The sequence below is a fragment of the Penicillium longicatenatum genome (assembly GCF_028827895.1).
Source record: "Penicillium longicatenatum strain IBT 33135 chromosome Unknown contig_1_segment0_segment0, whole genome shotgun sequence".
In the NCBI taxonomy this organism is placed as follows: domain Eukaryota; kingdom Fungi; phylum Ascomycota; class Eurotiomycetes; order Eurotiales; family Aspergillaceae; genus Penicillium; species Penicillium longicatenatum.
Window position 1 is genome coordinate 3,725,576 of NW_026643119.1, and position 21,916 is coordinate 3,747,491.

General features: G+C 46.2%; 7 protein-coding genes across 7 annotated transcripts; 5 read left to right on the forward strand and 2 right to left on the reverse strand.

The window, feature by feature from the left end:
• Nucleotides 1-665: 665 nt before the first annotated feature.
• Nucleotides 666-950, forward strand: N7484_002168 (uncharacterized protein; the record flags this gene model as incomplete). Its single annotated transcript, XM_057112588.1, has 2 exons — nucleotides 666-828; nucleotides 862-950. 2 exons carry the CDS (start codon nucleotides 666-668, stop codon nucleotides 948-950), a joined length of 252 nt encoding a protein of 83 aa, XP_056977325.1.
• A 2,401-nt stretch (nucleotides 951-3,351) lies between these two features.
• N7484_002169 (uncharacterized protein) lies at nucleotides 3,352-4,469 on the reverse strand (the record flags this gene model as incomplete). Its single annotated transcript, XM_057112589.1, has 2 exons — nucleotides 3,352-4,094; nucleotides 4,193-4,469. The coding sequence occupies 2 exons, from the start codon at nucleotides 4,467-4,469 to the stop codon at nucleotides 3,352-3,354; spliced, it is 1,020 nt and encodes a 339-aa protein (XP_056977326.1).
• Nucleotides 4,470-4,703: 234 nt separating this feature from the next.
• N7484_002170 (class v protein) lies at nucleotides 4,704-7,748 on the reverse strand (the record flags this gene model as incomplete). Its single annotated transcript, XM_057112590.1, has 1 exon — nucleotides 4,704-7,748. One exon carries the CDS (start codon nucleotides 7,746-7,748, stop codon nucleotides 4,704-4,706), a length of 3,045 nt encoding a protein of 1,014 aa, XP_056977327.1.
• Nucleotides 7,749-8,690: 942 nt separating this feature from the next.
• N7484_002171 (uncharacterized protein) lies at nucleotides 8,691-9,759 on the forward strand (the record flags this gene model as incomplete). The annotated part of the gene is made up of 2 exons (XM_057112591.1): nucleotides 8,691-9,054; nucleotides 9,119-9,759. The coding sequence occupies 2 exons, from the start codon at nucleotides 8,691-8,693 to the stop codon at nucleotides 9,757-9,759; spliced, it is 1,005 nt and encodes a 334-aa protein (XP_056977328.1).
• Nucleotides 9,760-11,063: 1,304 nt separating this feature from the next.
• Nucleotides 11,064-12,049, forward strand: N7484_002172 (LysM peptidoglycan-binding domain-containing protein; the record flags this gene model as incomplete). The annotated part of the gene is made up of 2 exons (XM_057112592.1): nucleotides 11,064-11,090; nucleotides 11,153-12,049. The coding sequence occupies 2 exons, from the start codon at nucleotides 11,064-11,066 to the stop codon at nucleotides 12,047-12,049; spliced, it is 924 nt and encodes a 307-aa protein (XP_056977329.1).
• A 481-nt stretch (nucleotides 12,050-12,530) lies between these two features.
• On the forward strand, nucleotides 12,531-14,003 carry N7484_002173 (ankyrin repeat domain-containing protein; the record flags this gene model as incomplete). Its single annotated transcript, XM_057112593.1, has 1 exon — nucleotides 12,531-14,003. One exon carries the CDS (start codon nucleotides 12,531-12,533, stop codon nucleotides 14,001-14,003), a length of 1,473 nt encoding a protein of 490 aa, XP_056977330.1.
• A 5,668-nt stretch (nucleotides 14,004-19,671) lies between these two features.
• N7484_002174 (Major facilitator superfamily domain general substrate transporter) lies at nucleotides 19,672-21,505 on the forward strand (the record flags this gene model as incomplete). The annotated part of the gene is made up of 5 exons (XM_057112594.1): nucleotides 19,672-19,717; nucleotides 19,768-19,832; nucleotides 19,888-20,997; nucleotides 21,069-21,173; nucleotides 21,257-21,505. 5 exons carry the CDS (start codon nucleotides 19,672-19,674, stop codon nucleotides 21,503-21,505), a joined length of 1,575 nt encoding a protein of 524 aa, XP_056977331.1.
• Between the last annotated feature and the right edge of the window lie 411 nt (nucleotides 21,506-21,916).

Sequence of the window (21,916 nt, forward strand, 5' to 3'; positions counted from 1 at the left end):
AATGGTGAGCACCGCTTCGTCGCGCGACCCAGGTGATAAGGGTGGGTGCGCAAATGATAGGTGAAAACTCGTGTGAAAATCATTCCCCATCGCGCGACAGTCCCACAAACCTTTTCAGCTGAGCGATTAGAATTTTATTGAGCCGCATATCTCCCCCTAACGATTGGTCTCTTGGCATCTGCACATTGCCACAACTAGAAGCGTCATCATCGGGCTTAGCCTACTGCTCTCTTTCCCTGGTTGCTGCGCCCTTGATACCCAGGCCGAGCCATGCTGGCTTGTTTGGGCATCTAGACTTAATATGTCCAATACATGGGAATTGAAGCTACTGCCATCGAATCATCGTGATTCTTTTCAAGATACATGAATTGTTTGTTCAATCATCAAATTTCCACGTCTTGAATAAGCTTCTTCATTCCAGACTGAACTTGGCATGGCTTCTTTTGCAACTATTTGGCCACTGTCACTATCTGTGGTTTCTCGATGAAGTCGAGAATGCGCGCAATCTATTCAAATGAGTCATCAGTCGAGCTTAATTTCAGACTATCTGCAATACTTCTTAATAGCAGATCACTGGTTATATAAGCAAAGATGGCAGAGAACTCTGGTAAACTGACGATATATTCTCTGACGATAGATTTGAACGAGTCTCTTGCGCACAGAAAATGGGTTTCAAGAATCGCGAGATATATCACAACACAGATTGGGATGCTGTCGCTAAGAACCCGGAGGTAATGGGGAAAATGGTTGGAGATTGGCTGGTACACTATGACCCAGAACAATACGCATATGAGAACTACAACAAGTGTGCAGGGCACCTGCATAGGGGTGCGCCATTCAGAAACACCAATTCCGTTCCAGGCTATGAATATAGTCCGTGGACTGTCAAGGAGCTCCTGGGTGCTTCGGAGAGTGGCGAGCCTGTTCAGGATGAAGGAGATTGGTCCTAGTTAAATTGGACCTTCTGGAGTGACGTGCATATGGCAGAAACTGTCAGCGCAGGTTCAATTTTTGATTACCTTGATAAACCATTGGATATTGAATAGAACGCAGTATTGAGTATCATACCAACGATGTTAGGCAAGGCGCAGTACCTCAAGTTCAGTCATATCATTGAGTACAAAGTACCCAAGTACCCACTTTGGTCTAGGCTCTTTGTCACCAGTCCTGTAGACGAACTGAAGGGCTCTGAAGATGGTCTTGATCCCGCTGACTGAGCACTGTGACTGGAATCAGATTTCCTTATGTCACGTCACGTCTTGATCGGCGAGGGCCCTCACTCCAGTATTCCCGGGGGCAAATAGACTCGTGCGCTGTGGCCCTATATTGCCTTGTGGCACATTAATAAGACCCATTGGGCTGGGGGACTAGCTGCTCCACAGGTACATCACCCACGAGACATTCTCCATCATTGGAAAGGATATGAGCATTTGGCTGTTTGAAACGAAGGGCCGTACATGGAAGTTCTTCAGCTTACTTTTTCTGTTGTCTTTGTCTTTTTCCATTCTCCTTTTTTCTTCTTTCATTCTTGTTTTGATTTTTCACTTGTGCGTATGTTAGTCGATATATAAACGTGCAAGGGCAGCGGCCTTATCGGTATTGGTAGCTTCGGGCTTTGTTAGGGGAGAAACATCTCCTTGGCCTTCTACAGTAAATTTGGGGTTACCAGTCATATTGAGTACATATATGATGATTGTGTAGTGGGTTTGCTTGGTACTGGTTCCAAGAGGAATGATAAGGATGAGAAACCGTGGGAATGAAAAGGCCGAGGCGGAATAAGCAGAGGGGCCTGGAACCAGCATTAATTTGCGATAGTCAACGACTAAGCGATAGTGAGCTAGCATTCACTGTTCCGTTCCTTGACTCTTCACTTCACTCTTCCCTCTTTCCTCTTCTTCACTCTTGGCACTTGACTATAATTATCTGCTATAATTATCTGGCTTACACCTCACATCCTGGGTTGATCAAAAACCCATACCTACCGTCTCTGAATATCGTGAAGCTGAAAATTATAATGCTCACCTCATTGGATATTCTGCAAAGCTTCGTTTGCTGTTGCTACCACATCAGATACACGACGAATTTCCTTATTGTCCAATGCAAACGTATTGGCCTTGAAGCCCAATCCTCGGTATGGCGCGACGGTCTTAATCAGCTACTCCAAGACCTGACGACTACTCATCGAAGGTGAGCTGATCAATACGGAAAACCGGTGTACGGAATTATCGCGATAGGAAAATACGTGTGATTTTACAAATACGATAAAGCTTCGCAAAAGATTTCAGACACTCGTGTCCCATCTGCATATCCTCAGCCGGAAATATCTCAACCTTGTGATCCCAAACATCACCATATCATTTCCAGCAAGACCTGAGTCATATTCGAGCCCACCACTAGCCCTTTCAGTAGCTATTCATGCATGCCTCATGGGTCAATGTCAAAATTTGAGTCAATACGGTGGGATTATTTTGCAGAATGGAACTTGAGAGGTGGGAACGCGCATGATTTTGAAAGCGGTGGGAGTAATAGAATGGGATTCCTTCCTGACCAGCTTCCTTTCTTTTTTATCCTTTTCTCAATTTCAATTGTTTTTCACTGTGACATGATATAGAGCAGTTAGTCTTTTCCTATTCCATAATTCAGAGACCTTACCACCCATTGATATATGCTGCACGCGTCCTTCGTAACAATTGACTTGTATCGTATTCCAGTCTGGGAAGGTGAATATGGGTGTGTTTGGGTGTAAGCCCGGTTTTGTTGTTTCAATACTTTCATGCTCCCCTACTTTTCTTTGTTTCCATAATATCTAACGATTGTTCCAAATTCACATTTCCATGCGCCATGATCTGGGTCTTTGACTGAAGCTACGGCGCCAGCTCTATGGTCAGCTCGTGACGAGTTTCTTCAGTCCCATGGTAAGTTATTTCTGAATTAATCGTACCTGGGAAAACAGTCACAGCAGAACTTGGAATGTGCAAAAATACCCGCTCCTGAGTTTATGGTGCAGAAGTCAACCGAGTCAACTCACACAGTAGAAAAAGCATCCTGCCACGGAGAACGATAAGCCGTTAGATAACATTGGCATTTGCGCTCAGAGAAGGTAGAGTGAGGGCTATTAGGAATAAAAAAAGGCATATAGGTGTTGCCATGAAACAAATTGAAGACGAACCGCGAAACTTGTCAGGATATACGAAGACATTTTTCTGTCCCAGGAAATCCAGCTTCACTCTATCACTCGCGGGGATGCATGAAAGGGATACTTGTACACTTCATCGCCAAATATCTCAGACAGTATGCTAATGACTAAGCTCCAGCCGCATTATATTGCTCGCTTATACATGTAATCACAAACTACCATAAGCACCTCATAACAGCAACCATCACCGGCCCATCACATTCAAAATCTTCATTATACTGCGGATCCTTCTCGCACGTAATACTATCCACCCCGGGACAGGCCATGGTTCCGATCGTATTCTTCTTACCCGCCGTATACTGACATCCTGATATACCATGACTCTCGAACGGTCCGATGTCCGAGTCGGGATAATCAGGGTTTGGCCCTACCGTATCGGCGCTCGCCTCGATGTCGGCGCTGGTGTCGCAAACATCTGTGACGCTTTCAGTATTTTCATCAATCACCCACCATTGGAATATCCATGTGTCACCCGCGTACTCCGTAAAGAGGAGGAATGCGGCAATGTTAGATGGGGTGGCTGTGGCGCTTGCGGTGGTTGCAGTGGACTTAGATGTGGTTTTTGATGATGTGGTATCAGAGCCAGAGCCAGAACTAGAACCAGAGCTAGAGGTAGTGCTCAGGGGGAACTCAGAATTCCATGCCGAGGAAACAGAGGTAGCAAGTGCAGAAAGATCGGCTGCTGCGGCGTATGTGGCGGGAAAATCATCGTCGACCTCTTCAGCATAAAGAACTGTGTATGTGGCCAAAGGCTCGGTGCTCGTACTGCTGGATTCGCTTTCTGTCTTCGTGGAAGAGTTATCGTCGTCACCGCTATCACTGCCACCAGAACTGCCCCCCTCAGAGCCAAGAACGCCAGGTGGACAGAATGGACAATCCGAGTCGCAGAACAGAATACCTGGATGGAGTATGATGTTAGTAATTTATATAAAATTTCATTCTAGCGGTGGACATAAAGGAAAGAGGGGAGCCCACAAATAATACCACATCCCGTACATCCAGGGGAACTGGTAGGGGATGGAGGACTTCCAGAGGTCCAAGATGTTGTCTTCGGGTTCAATTTTGTGTCATGCGTGGTTGGAACCGTGGTTGGATAGGGGTTAGGGGTGACAATGATGCCTGTGGGGGCCATTGTCGTGCCACCGATGATAGTGGTACTTCCGCCCACAGTGTCAGTTTCAATCGATCGGATGTATGTGTAATCTCCCCAGACGACCGTGGTAGCTGGGTCAGTAGTCGTTGTTGCCCCAACAATGGAAGTAGTACCATTCATGACCCTATGATATCAAGTATTGTCAATTCTGTGCTTCTCTTTATATCGACACGAAGACAGTAATGGTAGTACATACGGAGTCACAGTTATAGTGAAGGTATCTGGCTGGACTGAACTCGTCAGGTAAATCAATCCACCGGCTGAGCCGGTTGGCAGAGACACGCCCCAGACAGGAATGGCGGTAGTTGTCACTAACTCATTGTGAGCCTAATTCCTAGTTCTTCCGTAGGAATTTCAGAAGAGAAACCAACCTGGGGGAATTGAGATAATGGTTGGAATAGACACGTAGAGATACCAGGGATAAGTCGATGTCGAGCCATCCGTGAGAGTGTTTGTGAGGGTGGTAAGGCTTGAGTAGGAGACTGTGGTGGCCCAGAGAGGAAATGTGATAGTCGTTGTGCTACTCAAAGGCATTGGAGGCCATATGAGTGTGTCACCAGGCAGTGCTGTTACGATTGGAGTTGCCGAATTCCAAATATCAGGATTCACATAGATAGTCTCCGCCGAGGAATTAGACGAAGAAGAGGATGAATCACCGTCACCATCATCTGACTGTAGATCCACTGCCCAATCTGCGACTCCCAGGAAATTCAGACTCTCGTACAAAATAGTCCGGACCGCCTTGTTGGAATCATTCATGTAGGCAACCCACTGGGTATCGTTGTAGACCAGGATGTTCGAGAAGGAGTCCGAGTCGAAGAGAGATTCGGCCGTAGGATTCTCTGCGATGATCAAGCCCAGCTCATAGTCGGAAATATAACCAGCAGTATCCGTGCAGGGTCCTGGAAGGGCACCTGAATCAGGCCCTGTGTACGTGCACATCTCGGTCCAGCAGCCGGCCTCGGTCATTTCAAAGGAACGTCCGTAGCTGGAGACACCCACAGCAACAGTGTTCGCAGAAACACCAGCTTTGGTAATCATGGAAAGCGCGTTGATAGTTTCCGTCAAGTTCACATGGGACCGCAAACAGTTGCCAGCTGAGCAGCCATCATCGGAATAGGCATGCCCATAGTCCCACTGTCCGTGGAGGTCGTATGTCATGTAGACAATATAATCCACCACATAGCTGAGTGCTAGTACAGGGAAATACTGCAAGTACCAGAACGAGGCTGGTGCAGTGAAAGAAACCGTCATATCGGACGTGGCTGAGCTCGAAGCCAGACTGGTTTTAAGTTCCTCGAGTAGCAGAAAATAACCCACGCTATCTTCGGCCGTGCCAGCTGGTATACCTTCAATATCAGGCTCATCGGGATACTCCCAGTCCCAATCCACCCCATCCAGGTCATTGTCAACCAAAAAGTTCACCACGTTTGTGATCAAGGTTGCACGGTTGGTTTCCGAGCTCACCACATCCCGGAAGATCATGTATGTGTCAGGATCAGTAGAAAAATCCCATCCACCTATTGATATGATTCGCTTGATACCACTCATACCGAGCAGGAAGGGCAATTGAGGCTCAATGGCAGTCACATTAAGGGAATAATCAGCATTGATAGCTGCAAACCCAAAATGGATATGGGTATAACTTGACGTATCGACTTGGTCGACCGACATTCGCAGGCAAGGTCGTTCCCAATCAAAGCCCTCAAAATAGGCAATGGAGAAGTACTCAGCCGGGGCATCGGATGTCACTATATCAGTTCCGCAGTTGGATATACAGCCATTTTCATTCGCTGCAGCCGTTCCAGGGGCCCCAGTAGTTGAGTTAGAGATGGTGCAGAACTCAGCTGTCGTTCCACACTGCCCCCAAATATCACAGCAAGCATTGAGGGGGCATTCATTCAAAGTACTCAAATCGGTACCATGAGGTGCGGTTGCAGTACCGTTTACCTGGGGGCCGCAAACTGCGTTGTCAATAGTGGTGGGCATTGGAGGCCAGCCGCTGCTTAAACACATATTGTTTCCGATCAGCAGATCACCACACCCCATCCATCCCCACGTGTCGTTGTTATAACTTTCAATCTCATCCACAGTGATATAATAAGTCGCGGCTAACGCCGAGCAAGTATCTCCTGTCACTACCACGTATGCGTAGCAATTATCGTCAGAATCCGGTTGCGGGGAATTGTCAGGCAGGGTCCCACTGGAACAACAGACGTATTCCCCCACTGGGAGATCGGTACAGTCATCAATGGAGTTATAGTCTGTGAACTCTGCGTATGTGATGCCACATTCTGCGGCAAGAGTTATACATGTGTCCCCTGAGACAACCTGAGCTGTGGTACAGGTGTCGTCGCGTGGAAGAATAACACGACCATGTGATCTCTTTGCCAATGTAGTCGAGTTGGTGATATTGACACTGCTGTTGCTAACAGAGGAGTTTAATTGGATATGAGATGTGGCGAGGAAAGTGGCTTTTTTCCAGTCTTCGGTGGTTTTGTCCATAGTCGTAATGCAAGTGTTGTTCCGCCATGATTGCACGGCGGACTGCACCGACGAAAGATTCGCCTGGGTATCGATGAAGACTCCTAAGGAGTATCTGGCCGTGCGATTATCACACAGCTGGACGAGGAGAGTTTCGGCCACGGTGCCATCGCTTTGGACTTGCGATATAAGGCTCTTCAGGATGGAGGTAATCACTTGTTGACTGGCAAGTCCGGAGCCAACATAAACACCCACCGCAGCGTTTCCAGACAAAGAAAAATGAAACGTCTCATTTGATGCCAGTTGGGCGACATTGAGAGCGGATGATATTTGTAGTTGCTCCAGGGCGGCAACGACATCAGTCAAAGAGGCTTCGGAAGTCGATCCTGACGAGCTGAGCTGCACCGATGAGGTCACTTCAGTCAAATTCGCACCATCAGTATTGGATGTAACATCACTGGCGATGGATGCCACTGTTTCCGTCGTCGAGGAATCCAGATCGGCAGTACAGGCAGAAATACTGATGTGCGTGTCCGAGTTTCCAAGGAGATTAAAGACGGCGAAATTCAAAAGCATGGTACTATTGCACAGCGAGAGACGATCCACACTATGATAAACAGACCAGTTGGACGAATCGACAGCCCCGGCACTGGTGCAACTCACGGGGCAACGCTGCCTCGTAAGATTGGACAAGCGGGAGGTATAATTGCCTGCGATGACCGCACTTCTGAGTGACGCCATATCTAGAGCCTGAGTTGAGGCCGATGCGGATTGAGTTGACAAGGGCGCATCTGCCAGAAATGCTGACAAGGCATTGCTAGCCTCACCCACGAGACTTGCATCAATGGCCAGAACACATTGGGCCGTCCAGCCTACTGCCATTAACACAGCTCTTGCCAGCAAAATGGGTCGCATGGCGGGCAATGTTGCTGACAGAAAGGAAGAAAAGCAATATCAATGCACAATAAAAGAAAAATAAAAACGAATGATGACCTGGTTCAAAGGCTCAACGAATGAAAGAAAAAACAATGAGGAACCATGGGCCTTTTTGCGGCTATGTACTTGGTTGGAAGACAAGTGAACCACACATAAGAGGAAGTCGACTGCTTCTAGTAGGTGGGAAAGATAATATAGTCTGGTGCATTGAAATGGAAAATTACTAAATGAAAGAATGAGACTGAAGCCCGTAATATTCCAAGCCATCTCTGTATTTCTGAATACTTGGTCCTCTCGCCCCAAGGCCGCGCGTCGTTATGAATCCTGATCCTCATGGTCATTAGGTATTTTCTCCGGTGGACGATTTTCCCGTCGAATGATCTGTATCTGTATATCTTGGCGGGCGTTGATTTAGAGAGAATCTGTGCAACAATATACATTAAGGGGCACTTGTAAGCACTACCAAGCACAAAGAAGCGCTAACTGTGATTGAAAATAAGCACTAAATCAGAGCCGACAGAAAGGAAACCTCACCTTTCCCGAAAAGGCAAGAAACTGGGACATCCGCTATTCTACCACACATTGGGGGAACCAATCATTCTCCACGCCGCTAGTACGCAGCATTCCGGGGTAATTGCAATCATTCAACATGGCGAGTCAATAAGAGGCTATGTTGTAGCGTTTCCGGCAATGCACGGGAAAGAAGCAGGGGGAACGAGAGAAAAGGGGCAGTAACCAGATGAAATCACACCGGAAGAGAAAATGGAGCAAAGACCGAGAGATAATTGGACTAGCTTTTTTTCGCAGCACAAGATATGTCTAGAATGCTAGTTCTAAATTTTTCTTCTTTTCTTTCTTCAAGTCCGCGTCTTGCTTTTTTTGGGAATTGTAGGATAGGACATTTCTCACCGTTTATCAATTATGTTTATCTCACGCTCATTTTTATTGTCCCTCTTCTTGGTAGCTGACATCTGTGCTGCTTATCGTGATGCATATGCCAACTCCAGCCTATTCCGCCGTGTTGACTATGATACCGCGCCCACCACTACCGAGATCTTCTCAACAGGAACCGCAGGCGACGATGGAATATGCTCTGAAGCGCAAATCACAACTATTGATTCTTTCTTGGAAGAGGTTTGGCTTTTACATCACGCTGCCCTCACCGCATATTCCGAACACCAAACGGATCTGGGATACCGGATGCTATTCACCACCTACCTGGGTGTGGGGTTCGATGATGAGGAAGTCGATGACTTTAGTGCGGGTTTTATGGATTCTATTCTCGGTATGATTTCCAGTTCTCATTCTTGACATAATTTTAATAATAATGTTATTAACGGCCAAAACAGATCGCCTAAATGCAGTCTCGCAGTTCCTCTACCGCGAAGGGCTCATCGATCCGGTCACTACAGAGAAGCCGTATATATTCTGTGGCGATGCATTTGCGACTTATGCGCCTTGGGACCAGCCAGCCAAAGACTCTAGCGGAAACACAATCCCAGATGGCACCGACGATAATGGTGATATAGTCTACATCAAGGTCAACCAAGTCTTCCCAGCGGAATCGCAAAGGGCAGGTTGGATCGCCTTCTGGTTGAGCATTTTTAATGCGTACACATTCGATATAGGGACCAGTACTTCCACAATGTGCTCTCGCTCTGATCGCTTTGCTGCCACTTCCAAAGCGTCCACCCAATACCCCGCACAATTAGTCACTGGGGGTACCTACGACCGGCATACGTTCTTATGTGATGCCACATTTGATCCTATCGGGAATGGAAAGCAGACTCATTCCGTTGCAGAGCTCGCAACTATAATCTCTTACGATGGCTATCCCGTGGAGGGCAATGGAAAAGGATTGGATCAATATGGAACCTATAGCTCCACTTTGTACCATGAGATTATCCATTTGACTGATTCCGCAGGGACAACCGGTGATCCATTTGGTCGGTTTTATTCTTTTCCCTTTGTCCGATGGCCGCCATGTTAATGCAGTTGTTCCTCTAGTGGGAGTCTTGTCACAGCTCCAAGCCTCATACAATCCAACCACAACAGTCAGAAAGCAGATTCCAAATAATCCCGAGTCTTTCGTTTCCTTCGCCTTGGCAGCATATATGTATGCTAATCCACCGGATACACCAGAGGACTCGACGGCGAAACCAGCCATCTTGTTTGCCAGAGATGGCTTCCCACACATTGCATCAAGCATGATGGCTGGTCGCAGTTAGGGAATAAATTGTCAATTGCTCTCATTCCAAGGTTCTCATGTCTCAGGGATTTTAGGTCACCTTTGTGTATATGTGTTCTCTTTTTCAATGATAGTCTTGGCTTTATTTGGTTCAACAAATATTAAACTCTGTGTTCACCATGTTTAATCTATCCTTGACTACTGAAATCATACCATATTCTTAAAATGAATAGGGGGTTTGTTGTACCTCGACATTTGTTGTGCTTTTGGGTGAGTAGCCTAGCAACGTTCTCGGCTCAACCGTGCCGCAAAAGAATGTACCCATCAAAAGCAAAGATGACATGGTCATATGCAATGTTTAAAAATCAAGTACATATGGCGGTCCACGTCAAAAGCATGAACTGAACGATGTAGATTGAAATTTGGGTTCCAATGGCTACGGTGATGCGGGGTAGCATGTAATCTCGCTTTTAGGGGCCATGGTTTTTAAATCCTTCATCCTACGCCAATTCTCCCACCTATCAAAGCATAAAGGGCACACACAGGCTAAGGGGGCAACTTTGACGGGGCAACGACTAGGACGCCTGATGACCCGTGCAATCTCGCTTATGGGGGTCTTGTGGACCATCTGATCTTCAGAACAGTCATTGCCGTATCAAAATAGCTGACTATAGGGTATGTTGGTTGTCAGCGCCACAGAAAAAAAGGGGGAAAGAAGAAAAAAAACGCCTCGCAAAATGGGATGGCTGGTTCTACAAAATCAGTCACGAGCATGAAATATCGATTCAAAACAGGCCGAAATTACCGCTAGACCAAAAGGGTGCGCATCCTCCATAGCAAAGAGAGCCTGATATGACATTAAAGAGGAACAAATTGGTCTGTCTTCTCTTTCCAATTCCTTTCTTTCACTCTCTTCGCTATATTTCTGGCATCCGGTTACGATGAAGCATTTGGCCTTGCTTTTGTTAGCCCTAAACCTTCGACTGGGAGGTGCATATTTGACCAGTCCTCCCGGCGCTGTCGCTCCCGGAACTACGTCAGAATGCAGTGCATGGATTGAGTATTCGTCCAGCTTAACATGTGCCATTATCGAAGAATATTTCGGAATGACAGAGGCCGAATTTGAAGCATGGGTGAGTCCACAATTTCCTAACACATTTCCTTTCAAAACAAGTCTCTGACTGTATTGTTCCAGAATCCCATCGTCACAGAGCTGGGATCGGGCTGTACCCTGATCGCCGATCTATACTACTGTGTGCAGATTGACTATGAAACAATCTCAGTGACGGTGGCATCTACTTCTACTTCAAAGTCTGTCTCTACTGCTATAGCTTCCACTGTATCCACAACGTTGGTGACTGCTACTCCTACATCCTCTGGAGACGGAATTTCGACACCCACTCCCTACCAGACGGGTATAGCAGCCAATTGTGATGAATTTTATCTCGTCGTAAGCGGAGATGAGTGTGGTACAATTGCAACCGATGAGGGCATCTCACTTGAAGACTTCTATGCCTGGAACCCGGCAGTGGGTACATCATGCGCCTATCTCGACTTGGGAGATTATGTTTGCGTGGGTACAATCGGTAGCACTGCTACAGCTACCCCTACTACATCTCCTGCAACCACTGGAGATGGCGTGACCACTCCTACACCCTACCAGACCGGTATGGTATCAGATTGCGATTTATTTCACTTGGTCGTAAGCGGAGATGGGTGCTACGATATTGCGGCAGCGGCAGGTATTGCACTCAATGATTTTTATACCTGGAACCCGGCTGTGGGCACGTCGTGCGCCTATCTTGACTTAGGGGATTATGTTTGTATTGGTATAATCGATAGCACTGCTACAGCTACCACTACTTCATCCTCTGCAACCACTGGAGATGGGGTGACTACTCCTACCCCTTATCAGACCGGTATGGTCTCAGACTGTGATTTATTCCACTTAGTCGTAAGTGGAGATGGATGCTATGATATTGCGGCAGCGGCAGGTATTGCACTCGATGACTTCTATACCTGGAACCCAGCTGTTGGCACGTCATGTGCCTACCTTTATTTGGGAGATTATGTTTGCATTGGTATATTATAAGTGGTTCACATATCAGCTTGAAAGTATTATGAAGGGCGAATGTGGAAGTTGATTTTCCCAAGTTGAGGGTGGGATAGATGTTCTGTATGTAGGACCAGTGTGCCCAATCGGTGATAATTGATGATTGAATTTGGAAAGCTATGTGTAGATGGAGTTGAATTCATTTACGGAGATTTCTGTGATCACCTGCGGGCTGAAACTGGCCAATAAAGTTTCACCGAAATTTATCCTACCCAATCTTGATTGACCCTTTGTTGAATCTCCACCTGTCCTCTCGTCCTGCTTAAATTCCCTACAACTTGCCAAGTGCAAATGTTTCCTCCTTACACCACCCTACAGGCTTTCCTCCTTCAAAAGGCACCTCAGAATGTCTTTGAGTACACTTCCCACGGAATTAATAATGGCTGTTTTCCAATATATGCCATCAAAAAGCGACATAGCCCACCTCGCACAAACCTGTCACAAACTTCACGATTTACTCATGCCTGAGCTCTACCACCTGAGCTTCCAGGAACATGAAGGAGATACTCTTCACTGGGCTGCGACGCATGGTCACAGCCAGATTGTGCAATCCTTCCTCATGGCCAATGACCATCTAGGACCAAACTTATTATTGCCCCATATGAACCGTGCACTTTCACTGTCAGCACAATATGGACAGATAAGTGTTGTGAAAGCTCTCTTGTCTATGGAAGGCGTCGATCCAGATAACAAATCGAGTACACCCGAACGCACGCCGTTGTCATACGCTGCGCAAGGGGCATACGTCGATATCGTCAGATGCTTATTGGAAACAAACCGTGTCGACCCGAACTCAAAGGACCGAACATACGGTCACTCGCCACTGATCTGGGCAATGCGATACCCCTCGGTTGAATCTGGTTTGAAACCTGAAATGGCACCTGGTGCAATAAGGCTTGCACAGGACCGGTCCATTCCTGTCATACAATTGCTACTTAACAACGGTGCCAATATCGAGTTCATGGGTTACGATTGTCGAAATGCCCTTTACTGGGCCACTGCGGGGGGTTTTGGCTCGAGCACCATAGTCCGACTGCTTCTGCAACAAGGCGCACGGCCGGACGGCCATGTGGATGAGAAACAGCGAGTGATGGTGAATTCAAGACAACGGTCCAGAATGAAGCGGTGGGACGAACATCCATTTTTGATTAAGGGAATCTACCTCCCTTTATCATTTGCGGCTTGGGCAGGGTACGATGAGGTTGTTCGGGATCTGCTAGAATTCAATGCGGATATTGATTGTACGAATATCTCCAGTATAATTATGAATCGCCATCCTCTTACCTGTGCTGCGGAGAAAGGTCATTTATCGACCGTCCGCCTTCTCATAGAGCGAGGGGCGTGTTACCAGTCCCCAGGATGTCCTCTCCTCTGCGCAACAAGGAACGGTCATGCGGAAATGGTCCAGCTCTTGTTAGATGAGATGATGCACCATAACTCCCTAATTACAAGCGAGGGACAGAGAGACGAAGATAAGGCAGGAATAAGGGTATGCACTCGAAATGGACGCAAGCACAGCCCCGGTAATCAGGCCATGTTGGCCTTGCCAGAGGCTGTGAGATTTGGGAATGTAGAAGTTGTCAAGTTACTTCTTGCTGTCCCAGGAGTCGATATCACCGATGAACTTCTACAGGGGTCAAATACGCCATTGATGATTGCAGTACGATCTAAACCGCCAATTATTCAGATGATCAAGGTTCTTCTGGCTGTCGAAGGGGCTGGAATCAGGATTAACGAACCTCAAGACCTGGAGGGAAATACTGTGTTTGACTGGGCTCATCACAACGAATGTGGTGAAGAAATCCTTCAATTACTCGTTGATAATGGGGCGCAGCGAACAAAGGAGCCACTTCGTGTTGCTTCAGTGGCTGCTCCACAGGATTGGCAAACGGAGGCGCCACTAATGACGCCTGGAGATAGGACTATTTTTTGAGTTTTTAATGAATTCCACTGGATTTTTGCCCATAACTTTTTCAATAGGCGGTCATATTATTTAAGCCTTATAAAAACCACTTGCCTCTCTTCTACATGATCACCCCTTTGAAGGATCCATAGGCTTCTTTAGGGTTTCTAGTCGGTTGACACATGCCTTCTTCGAAGTGGCCCTAGAAAGGTTAACTCAATATAGATTAGCGATTGCTAGACTATTTGAACCCCAAACATTTATCGCAGAATTAGAAACTACTAACGGCGTCGACTGATATATCATGTCCCCTCCCCTAGACACAGGCTATTTACTCTTTATTCTGATTTACTTTTTGCCTTGAACTCTCGACTTAAGAAACTTATATTTTCTATCATTTTCTTGTTTTCTACTTCACTACAAAGTATTTACGGTTTCTAAGGTTCTTTATCTACCTTTGTTTAGTATAGTACCTATTCTCAGTAAATAGTACGAGGATATAGTGAATTCATGACGCCGTTAGGAATTCTAAATCTTTGCGATAAGCTTTTAGAGTGTGTGACTAGGTAGCAGAAAGGGGTGTGTCTAGCAGCCCCTTGTAGATTAACCAACCACCACGTCAGAAGATCTATGGGCTTCCTGAAATTTTCTTCTATCAAGACGTTGTTCTTGATATTAAGGCCCTACAGCTTCTAAAATCTCCGTTAAGAACCGCCAGACCGCACCCTGTGGGTCACCCAAATCTGGAAGTCAATTGTCTTTGACCAGGTCTAACGGTGACGTAAATAGTTGTGAGTAATCGTGAAGAAGTTTGAATACTAATTTATTGTATAATCCATTGATCCAAATTAACTTGTCTTAACGCTAAAGTAGCGGCCATTACGCGTGGATGAAAGTTAGGGCTTGCCGGGGAGCGGTAAGATCGAGCGGTGTAGACTGTAGAATAATGCCAGATCAAAAGGTGATCCTGATGGCAGGAAACCCCACCTCCTTACAGTCCCCTTCTGGAAGGTAGCCATCATTGGCCTACATTCGATTCGGGGTCATATACATAACAAAAATCCTTGAATATACATAACAAAAATCCTTGAGGTCTACAACCGACCTATGGACAACGCCAACGCTTCCACTGCTCTTCCGAGTCCTCTGCAATGCAACCCCAATGCAGTTCCCTCGGCCTCCAAGCTCACATATGACGGATTCCACCCTACTCCCTCCATCACACGTTACCCTCTAAATATATGAGCCCTCTCCCGGCCAATGAGACGGCTTCTGTTCATTTTTTGCCTCTCAAGGGACAAAGATGGCCTGGTCATTAGCCAGTTCCGATTGCCGTGTTCTATTCTCAGGATCAACGACACCTACTGCCTTGAGGATGAATTTGTAGAGACTGACTTTTTATTGGATGGGCATCAGTTTTCTTAATACAGGGCATAGGTCACCCGATGAGCGGTGGCCTATCTAACACGTAGCACTCAAATTGTATCAAGTATGAGAAGTCGGTAGGAACTAAGACTCAGGGTTGGCAGTGTGAACCGAATTCCGTGCGACGTTGCTGACACAGCGTGACGGGATTATAGCGAAAATTGAGGAGGTTGGCATTCTCCCAAGTTCGCGTCTGCTCTGCGCTATTAGCTTTTGTCTTTTGCATATAAGGAATGGGAATGCTTACTTGTCGAGCCTCTTTTGCCACAACATAGGCGAGGTTACATGAGTCGTCATCACAAGACCAACAGAGCGCATGAAAGCTCCTTATGGCTCGCTTCATACTTTCAGCGAAAGATGAACTTTGATTCTCGGTATTTTTTAATATATTGACCTCATAGATCAAGTCTTCTAACTTCCAATTCCGCCTGGCAACTCCCCAATCTCTCATTGTTTTTTCAAATGTTGTCAGCACACTTTTTCCTATCCAATCCAAGACGGCAGCATAGGAGTTACAATAAGATGTCGACAAAAGAGAGTCGTCATGTTACTAGTGCGCCCGAGGAATATTCAGCACCTCCATCTGCCTGACGATCGCAAGGCTCCCACCGACCTTACTAAGCTCAACCCCTTTATCAATTGTGCATCTTCAGTAGTATATAACAATTCACACTCTCAAGTATTCAATTGGCTATGCCCGTACTAGTCCGTACTGTAACGACCCCGTTTCGACAGAATCCCCTTCACAAGCTTTCTCTATAACGTCTTCGTCTGAATATTCACTCTCAGATACATTGGGAATCTAAGGAAATTATTAGGGTCTGGGCTTCATGGATTGGAAAAGAAATTTTGATGAGTTGGCCTCAGGATTTTGTAGATTCTCGTCGGAAGTTCGCCACATTTGTCAGGCTTCCAATTTCACTGCTTGATCTGGGAATAATGATATCATATTAATGTGTCATCTCCAAAAAGCATTGTAGATATAAAGTATCAATTGCCCCTTTATGGTTGAATGCAGAAAAGGCTGGGACTTCTTTATATAATCCTCTGGGTAGGCCGAATATCGCTGATGGAACAGCTGCTTCTTCGCACCTCTCCTTTCCAGCTAATTTGCAGTCAAACACTCATCTCACACTAATGCTCGTGGGTAAAGGCGAAATCCAATGAATATGATCCAGGAGATCATGGCCATTTCGAGCTCACTCGACGAAATTACAACACCGATCTTCCCGCTTCTTTCTTGTGGTAATGAAACACTGAATAGTTTAATTTATTCAATGTACCGTCCAGCATTAGTTACCGGGAATTTCCAATGGCTGAATGGTATTTTGTAATAAAATCGTTGAAAATCCAAACGAAACCAGCTGATGGCGAGATAAAGCCGGAAAAGTCAATGGCGAGAGCAAGCTGTGTAAGAGTAACTCCGAAATATAATCCAGCATCATACTGAGTCTAAGAGAATATTAAGTTGCTTCTGGGATTGGTGGCTAGTTCCCTGGATTGGGACAACGATCTGCTGATAAGTTGAGCCATCGTTTACCTGTGCCCACGACAGGTTTTGAATCCAGAAAAGGAGGGACAGAAACTCCAAGGTCTCCGAGCATACTAGCGAGGCAGGCTATGATGTCTAGTATATTAACTGCACGAGTACAGAGTATAAGGTAAAAGTGGAGAATCCCGAGGACTAGTTGAGTTGATAGTTGGTCGAGCTCGTCTGAATAGTAAAACATGCCTTGGAAGCAGGGCCTTAGATTCAGACCATTTTTGTGCATTTTGAGGTTACCGTAGGGGTAGTGAGAGAAGATAAGTGCTGTGGATATTCCTAAGTCAGCAAAATTTCTAAGGCACTATCTAGGCAGAAAGAAATAGATGTTACTCGTAGCTCCAAAGCAGGCTAATTGGTGAGCACTTGCTGGTCATAGGGCCGAAAAGTTCATAAGCTTCTGTTTCTCCCTCTCCAGGTTTACGTTTTTCTTAATTTACATCTTCTCTCTTCTCGTAAGAGATAGACCAAGGTCCATTCTAAAAGTGAACTACACTCACTCCATCTACCACAATTTCTACAGGTACAAATAGTAACCAAGGGCTTCATAGACATTTAATCAAAGCGCTTGTATCTGATGAAACCACTCAAGTTCAAATTTAATGACAGCCTACTACAGGTGCGTTTCGGCGCTCGATAACGGTGCTGAGGCAACCGTTTAAGTTATTGTTTCTCACCACTATCTCTAGAAAATCAGTTGTATTATGTCAGCGAGTTGCCGAAGTGTGCATAGCTTCACAGAATCCCCGCTTTCTATTTCACCGGCTCGCTTCCACATCTAATTCGCCAGCTCGGCATCAAGTGGAGCCAGCATGATTGTGCTTCGATCTCTCAAGAAGATAAAAGCCCAAAAAAGATTAGTTCCATCCAGATTAATGTTTTTCCTACATTTTACAATGTGGTCTGACCCTCCACTTCCCTTACAATTCATTTCCTGCACTTACACCGTTTCACAATGCCGTCTGACTCTGCGTGTGATAGATGTCATTATATTAAGGCCCGCTGTCTAGCAGGACCTGCGGGGAATTGCTATCGCTGTTATCGTCTGCATCACCTCTGTACATTTTCTCGACGACGAGGTAGACGTGGACCGAAGCCAAGAGTTGCTCCCATATCTCGTCCATCATTTTCTCCTGACACCGAACTACTTTTGTTGACACCTGATTGGTCAATTCATGCTCCCTACACTGCATCAAACCAGGACAACACCAATCAATGCGGCGACACCACAAACATAACTCTCAACACCTTATATTTCGAGACATCACTTTCGCAAATTTCGGAATATACATCGTTTCAAATTTGCAAATTCTTCTCATTTGGACCTCTCCTAAGCATGGAGATGTGTCAACTGATCCGTTCTCGACTCAAAGAGGCCCCGACTCTCCTGCTGCGTCCATACGCCACTGTAGCCCGGGTATTTATCAGATATGCAGCCAACCAAGCTCCTTGTAGCGAGTTAGATTGGTCAAACTGTGCCTCCGCATTGGAAACTCTTCGAAATGCACAGATCACCAAACCCGATCATGTAGGCAGCTTTCTTTCCCTAGGAATGAGCCTAGTCACATTCCACCGATTGATATCAGGTATTTCCGCGAGCAATATTTGCCGGTACACTTTATCTTGTGTACGTTCGTATTACTATGCGGGAGTTCTAGATGAGTCGAACACCAGGGAGCTTCTGTGTCTTATTTTTTTGGACACTACCCAATCACTCTTCCGGGCTGAGGTACCTGTGATTGAGTATGTAGTCCGAGACCCCTATGCCGTCGACCAGCATGCTGGACTCTGCGGCCCACTTCTTCCACTTCTTTACCGCGTCTGTGTTCTAGCAGTCATTCGCAGGACAGCAAAGGGGAGCAGCCTACCTCCTCCCAGCCACTTTGAAACCCTTGCGAAAGAAATTGAACAATGGGTTCCTAACATCTCGCAATCCGTTCTAAATCGATTTTCGGATGTTGAAATGTTCGTTCTCATCTCACAAGTCAAAATTCATCGTACATCAGCGCTTTTGATCTTGCACCGGATACAATATTGCTTTGGAGAACGTGACGACGAGGCAGAATCTTTTGCGGCTGCAATTGTCACAGATATGACTCGTTGTCTAGAGGTAGCCGAGTATTATCCACCCAATATAACTCTAGGTCTACTGGTGGCAGGAGCAGAGATAAAAGACGCGATTGGGAGACAGCAGATACTGTCTTTAGTTTCAGGAATCCGAGGGATGGGCTTCTACCCCTTTGTGATCAACTTGCGCATGTTTCTCGCACGGATCTGGGCTGATAGGGATAAGGGGACCGTCCGGTATCTCTTTCGTGTATTTGAAGATAATCCTGATCTTGGTGTTCCGCTCTGAAATGATAAGAACTCGATTATACTACTCTCGAAATCATTGGTTCAATTCTCATGATCTTCAAAACTTTTCAAAACTCTCGGCAATTATGCAAGGTATGCACTAGTATATGAAGGTCCACTTTAGGACCCCATCTCTATTTCGCCGGTTCACTCAAGATGTTGATTGGCTCACTTCCTTGTATGTTTCCATTTGGCCGCGTATTGGTAACTTTCCCCACACTCCAAATTTACAATAGAACACGCGTGATGCCGCTTCCTGGCCTTGATAACAGAGTTAGAATTGCCATAAGAAGGTTCATTTCCCCAGCTGAAGTCAACAGTAATCTTAAGTATAAACTGCACCTCTTACTTTTCTAGATCACTATGCAAGATCATATGTCTTCCGACGGCTTCCCCCCGGGTACCATCCTGCTAGAAGATAGTAAACTGGACATGTCTCTAGTCTGAATCCCCACACTAATGGTACCGTAGGGCATGCGTTGATTTCCGAGCTAATTTTCTGCCCCACTCCCTCGAGTGATCCGGATGATCCACTAGTAAGGAAGACAAATCCACTCTTCAACTGCCAAACTTGGGCTTACATCCCCACAGAATTGGTCCTGTCTCAGAAAAACAGTCAATTTTAGCCTCACTTGCACCTACGTTCTGTTCACCTTTGTACTGGTGGATATCAACAGTCTCGCATATCGCGGCTACATAACCGAATTGGGTTTGACTTACGCAATTTTCAATGACGCAAGTGGTGCCAACTTCGCTGGCCTGGCAGCAGGATGTCTTTTGCTAATCCCGTGCGTACACAAATTTGGTCGTCGCCCTCTCTACCTTATAAGTGCTTTATGTCAATTCTTTTGTGCGGTCTGGTGGGCGAACTTTCACCACGCCGGAGAATTGATCGGCGTGAGCTTGTTGGCCGGTTTGGCCGGCTCGATCAGCGAGGCTATTGTGATGATCACCGTTGTTGATCTATTCTTCGTGCATCAACATGCTCGTATGAATGGAATCTTCATTTTTATGCAGAGCTTTGGGTCCACTGGCGGTCCGATTGCAGGCGGATATATTATTGATTCCATGGGCTGGAGATGGATGTGGTGGATGATTGCTATCTTTCTCGGTGTGAACTTCATTCTGGTTCTGTTCTTCTTTGAGGAATCAAAGTACATTCCGTCCTCATTTGAGCCGTCGAGCAATCCGAAGGATCATGAAATCATTCAGGTGGGGGAGGACGACGAGCAGAAAACGGAAGCCCAGTCCACTACCGCCCGTATGTCCGTATATCCTCGACGAAGCCGCAAGTCATATCGCGAGCGCCTCGCTTTCATGACTAAAACGAATCAACCGGTTATCCGACATTTTTACCAACCTATCTCCGTTCTGTTTACCTTCCCTGCAGTGGCTTTTACGGCATTTAGCTATGGCTCAATCCTTGCATGGTTCTCAGCAAATGCCTCTGCCGGATCTTACTTTCTAATATACGAGCCTTACAACTTCGGACCCTCTGCTATTGGGCTGTTCCACCTTGGAGGCTTAGTTGGTTGTACACTCGCTACCTTCACGGCCAATTTTTTCAACGATTGGCTAATCGTAAAGCTGGCTCGACGAAACGGTGGTATATTCGAGCCAGAAATGCGTCTTTGGATGATGATCCCTGCTGCTGTACTAAACACGATTGGGTTATTGGTTTTCGGAATTGGGCTTGATCATGTAAGTTGGCCGTGCTCTAAGATTCGTTCATTTCTCACTTGGAATGCAATGACTGACGCTTTCTCACCAAGGGATACCACTGGATGATTCTTGCAGTAGGACAAGCTATCTTTGGATTTGGCTTCATAGTCCTTGCCGATGCTGCCTTGACTTATTTGACTGACTGCTATCCTGACGTGCGTATTACCCCTTTCTTCTATGCTATTCTCAATTCTCTCTTCGTTCACCGCGGCACAATATGCTGATTCGAGACTTTCAGATCCTCGGCGATGCTCTGATTGCGGTTGTCTTTGTCCGCAATGGACTGGCAATGATAATCAGGTTCTGCTTTACTTTCTGGGTCGCCGGGATGGGCCTCCAAAACACCTTCATTCTTATTGGCGTTATTGCATTCGCTACCGCCATAATGCCTATTTTGATGATTGTTTATGGCAAAAAGAGCAGAGCAAGATCGAGCGCCAATTATCAAAAATTTGCTTCCCGCCAACGTGCTCAGAGAGCAGTCTAAAAAGACTGCGTAACAAGCTGGAAGGAAGCCTGGTGCTGAGATGGAAGCTCTCGTAGGCGGGAGGAGTACTAGAATATTGGAAGACTGAAGGTGCTGTTCCAAAGCATGTTGAGTGGGAAAATATCGGTTACAGGGAGCGCAAAGCATCTTGCAGTATCCAAAAAGATAAGTTGGAGATTTATGAGAAATGCTCAATTCAGTCATACTCTGGTGAATAAATGACTCGCTTCCCAATAATTCTATGAGTTGATAAGTCGTAATGTCGGTATAAAATGAGATCGTATTTTGGGTTTCGACGTATACGCTAGATCCATCATTTGGCGTAAATGAGCTTGACGTCTTCCTTTTCACCCGAAATCATCCGCAATGCCAACCAGAATTTGGTCAGCTTTGAGCCATGCAAGCCAGCAT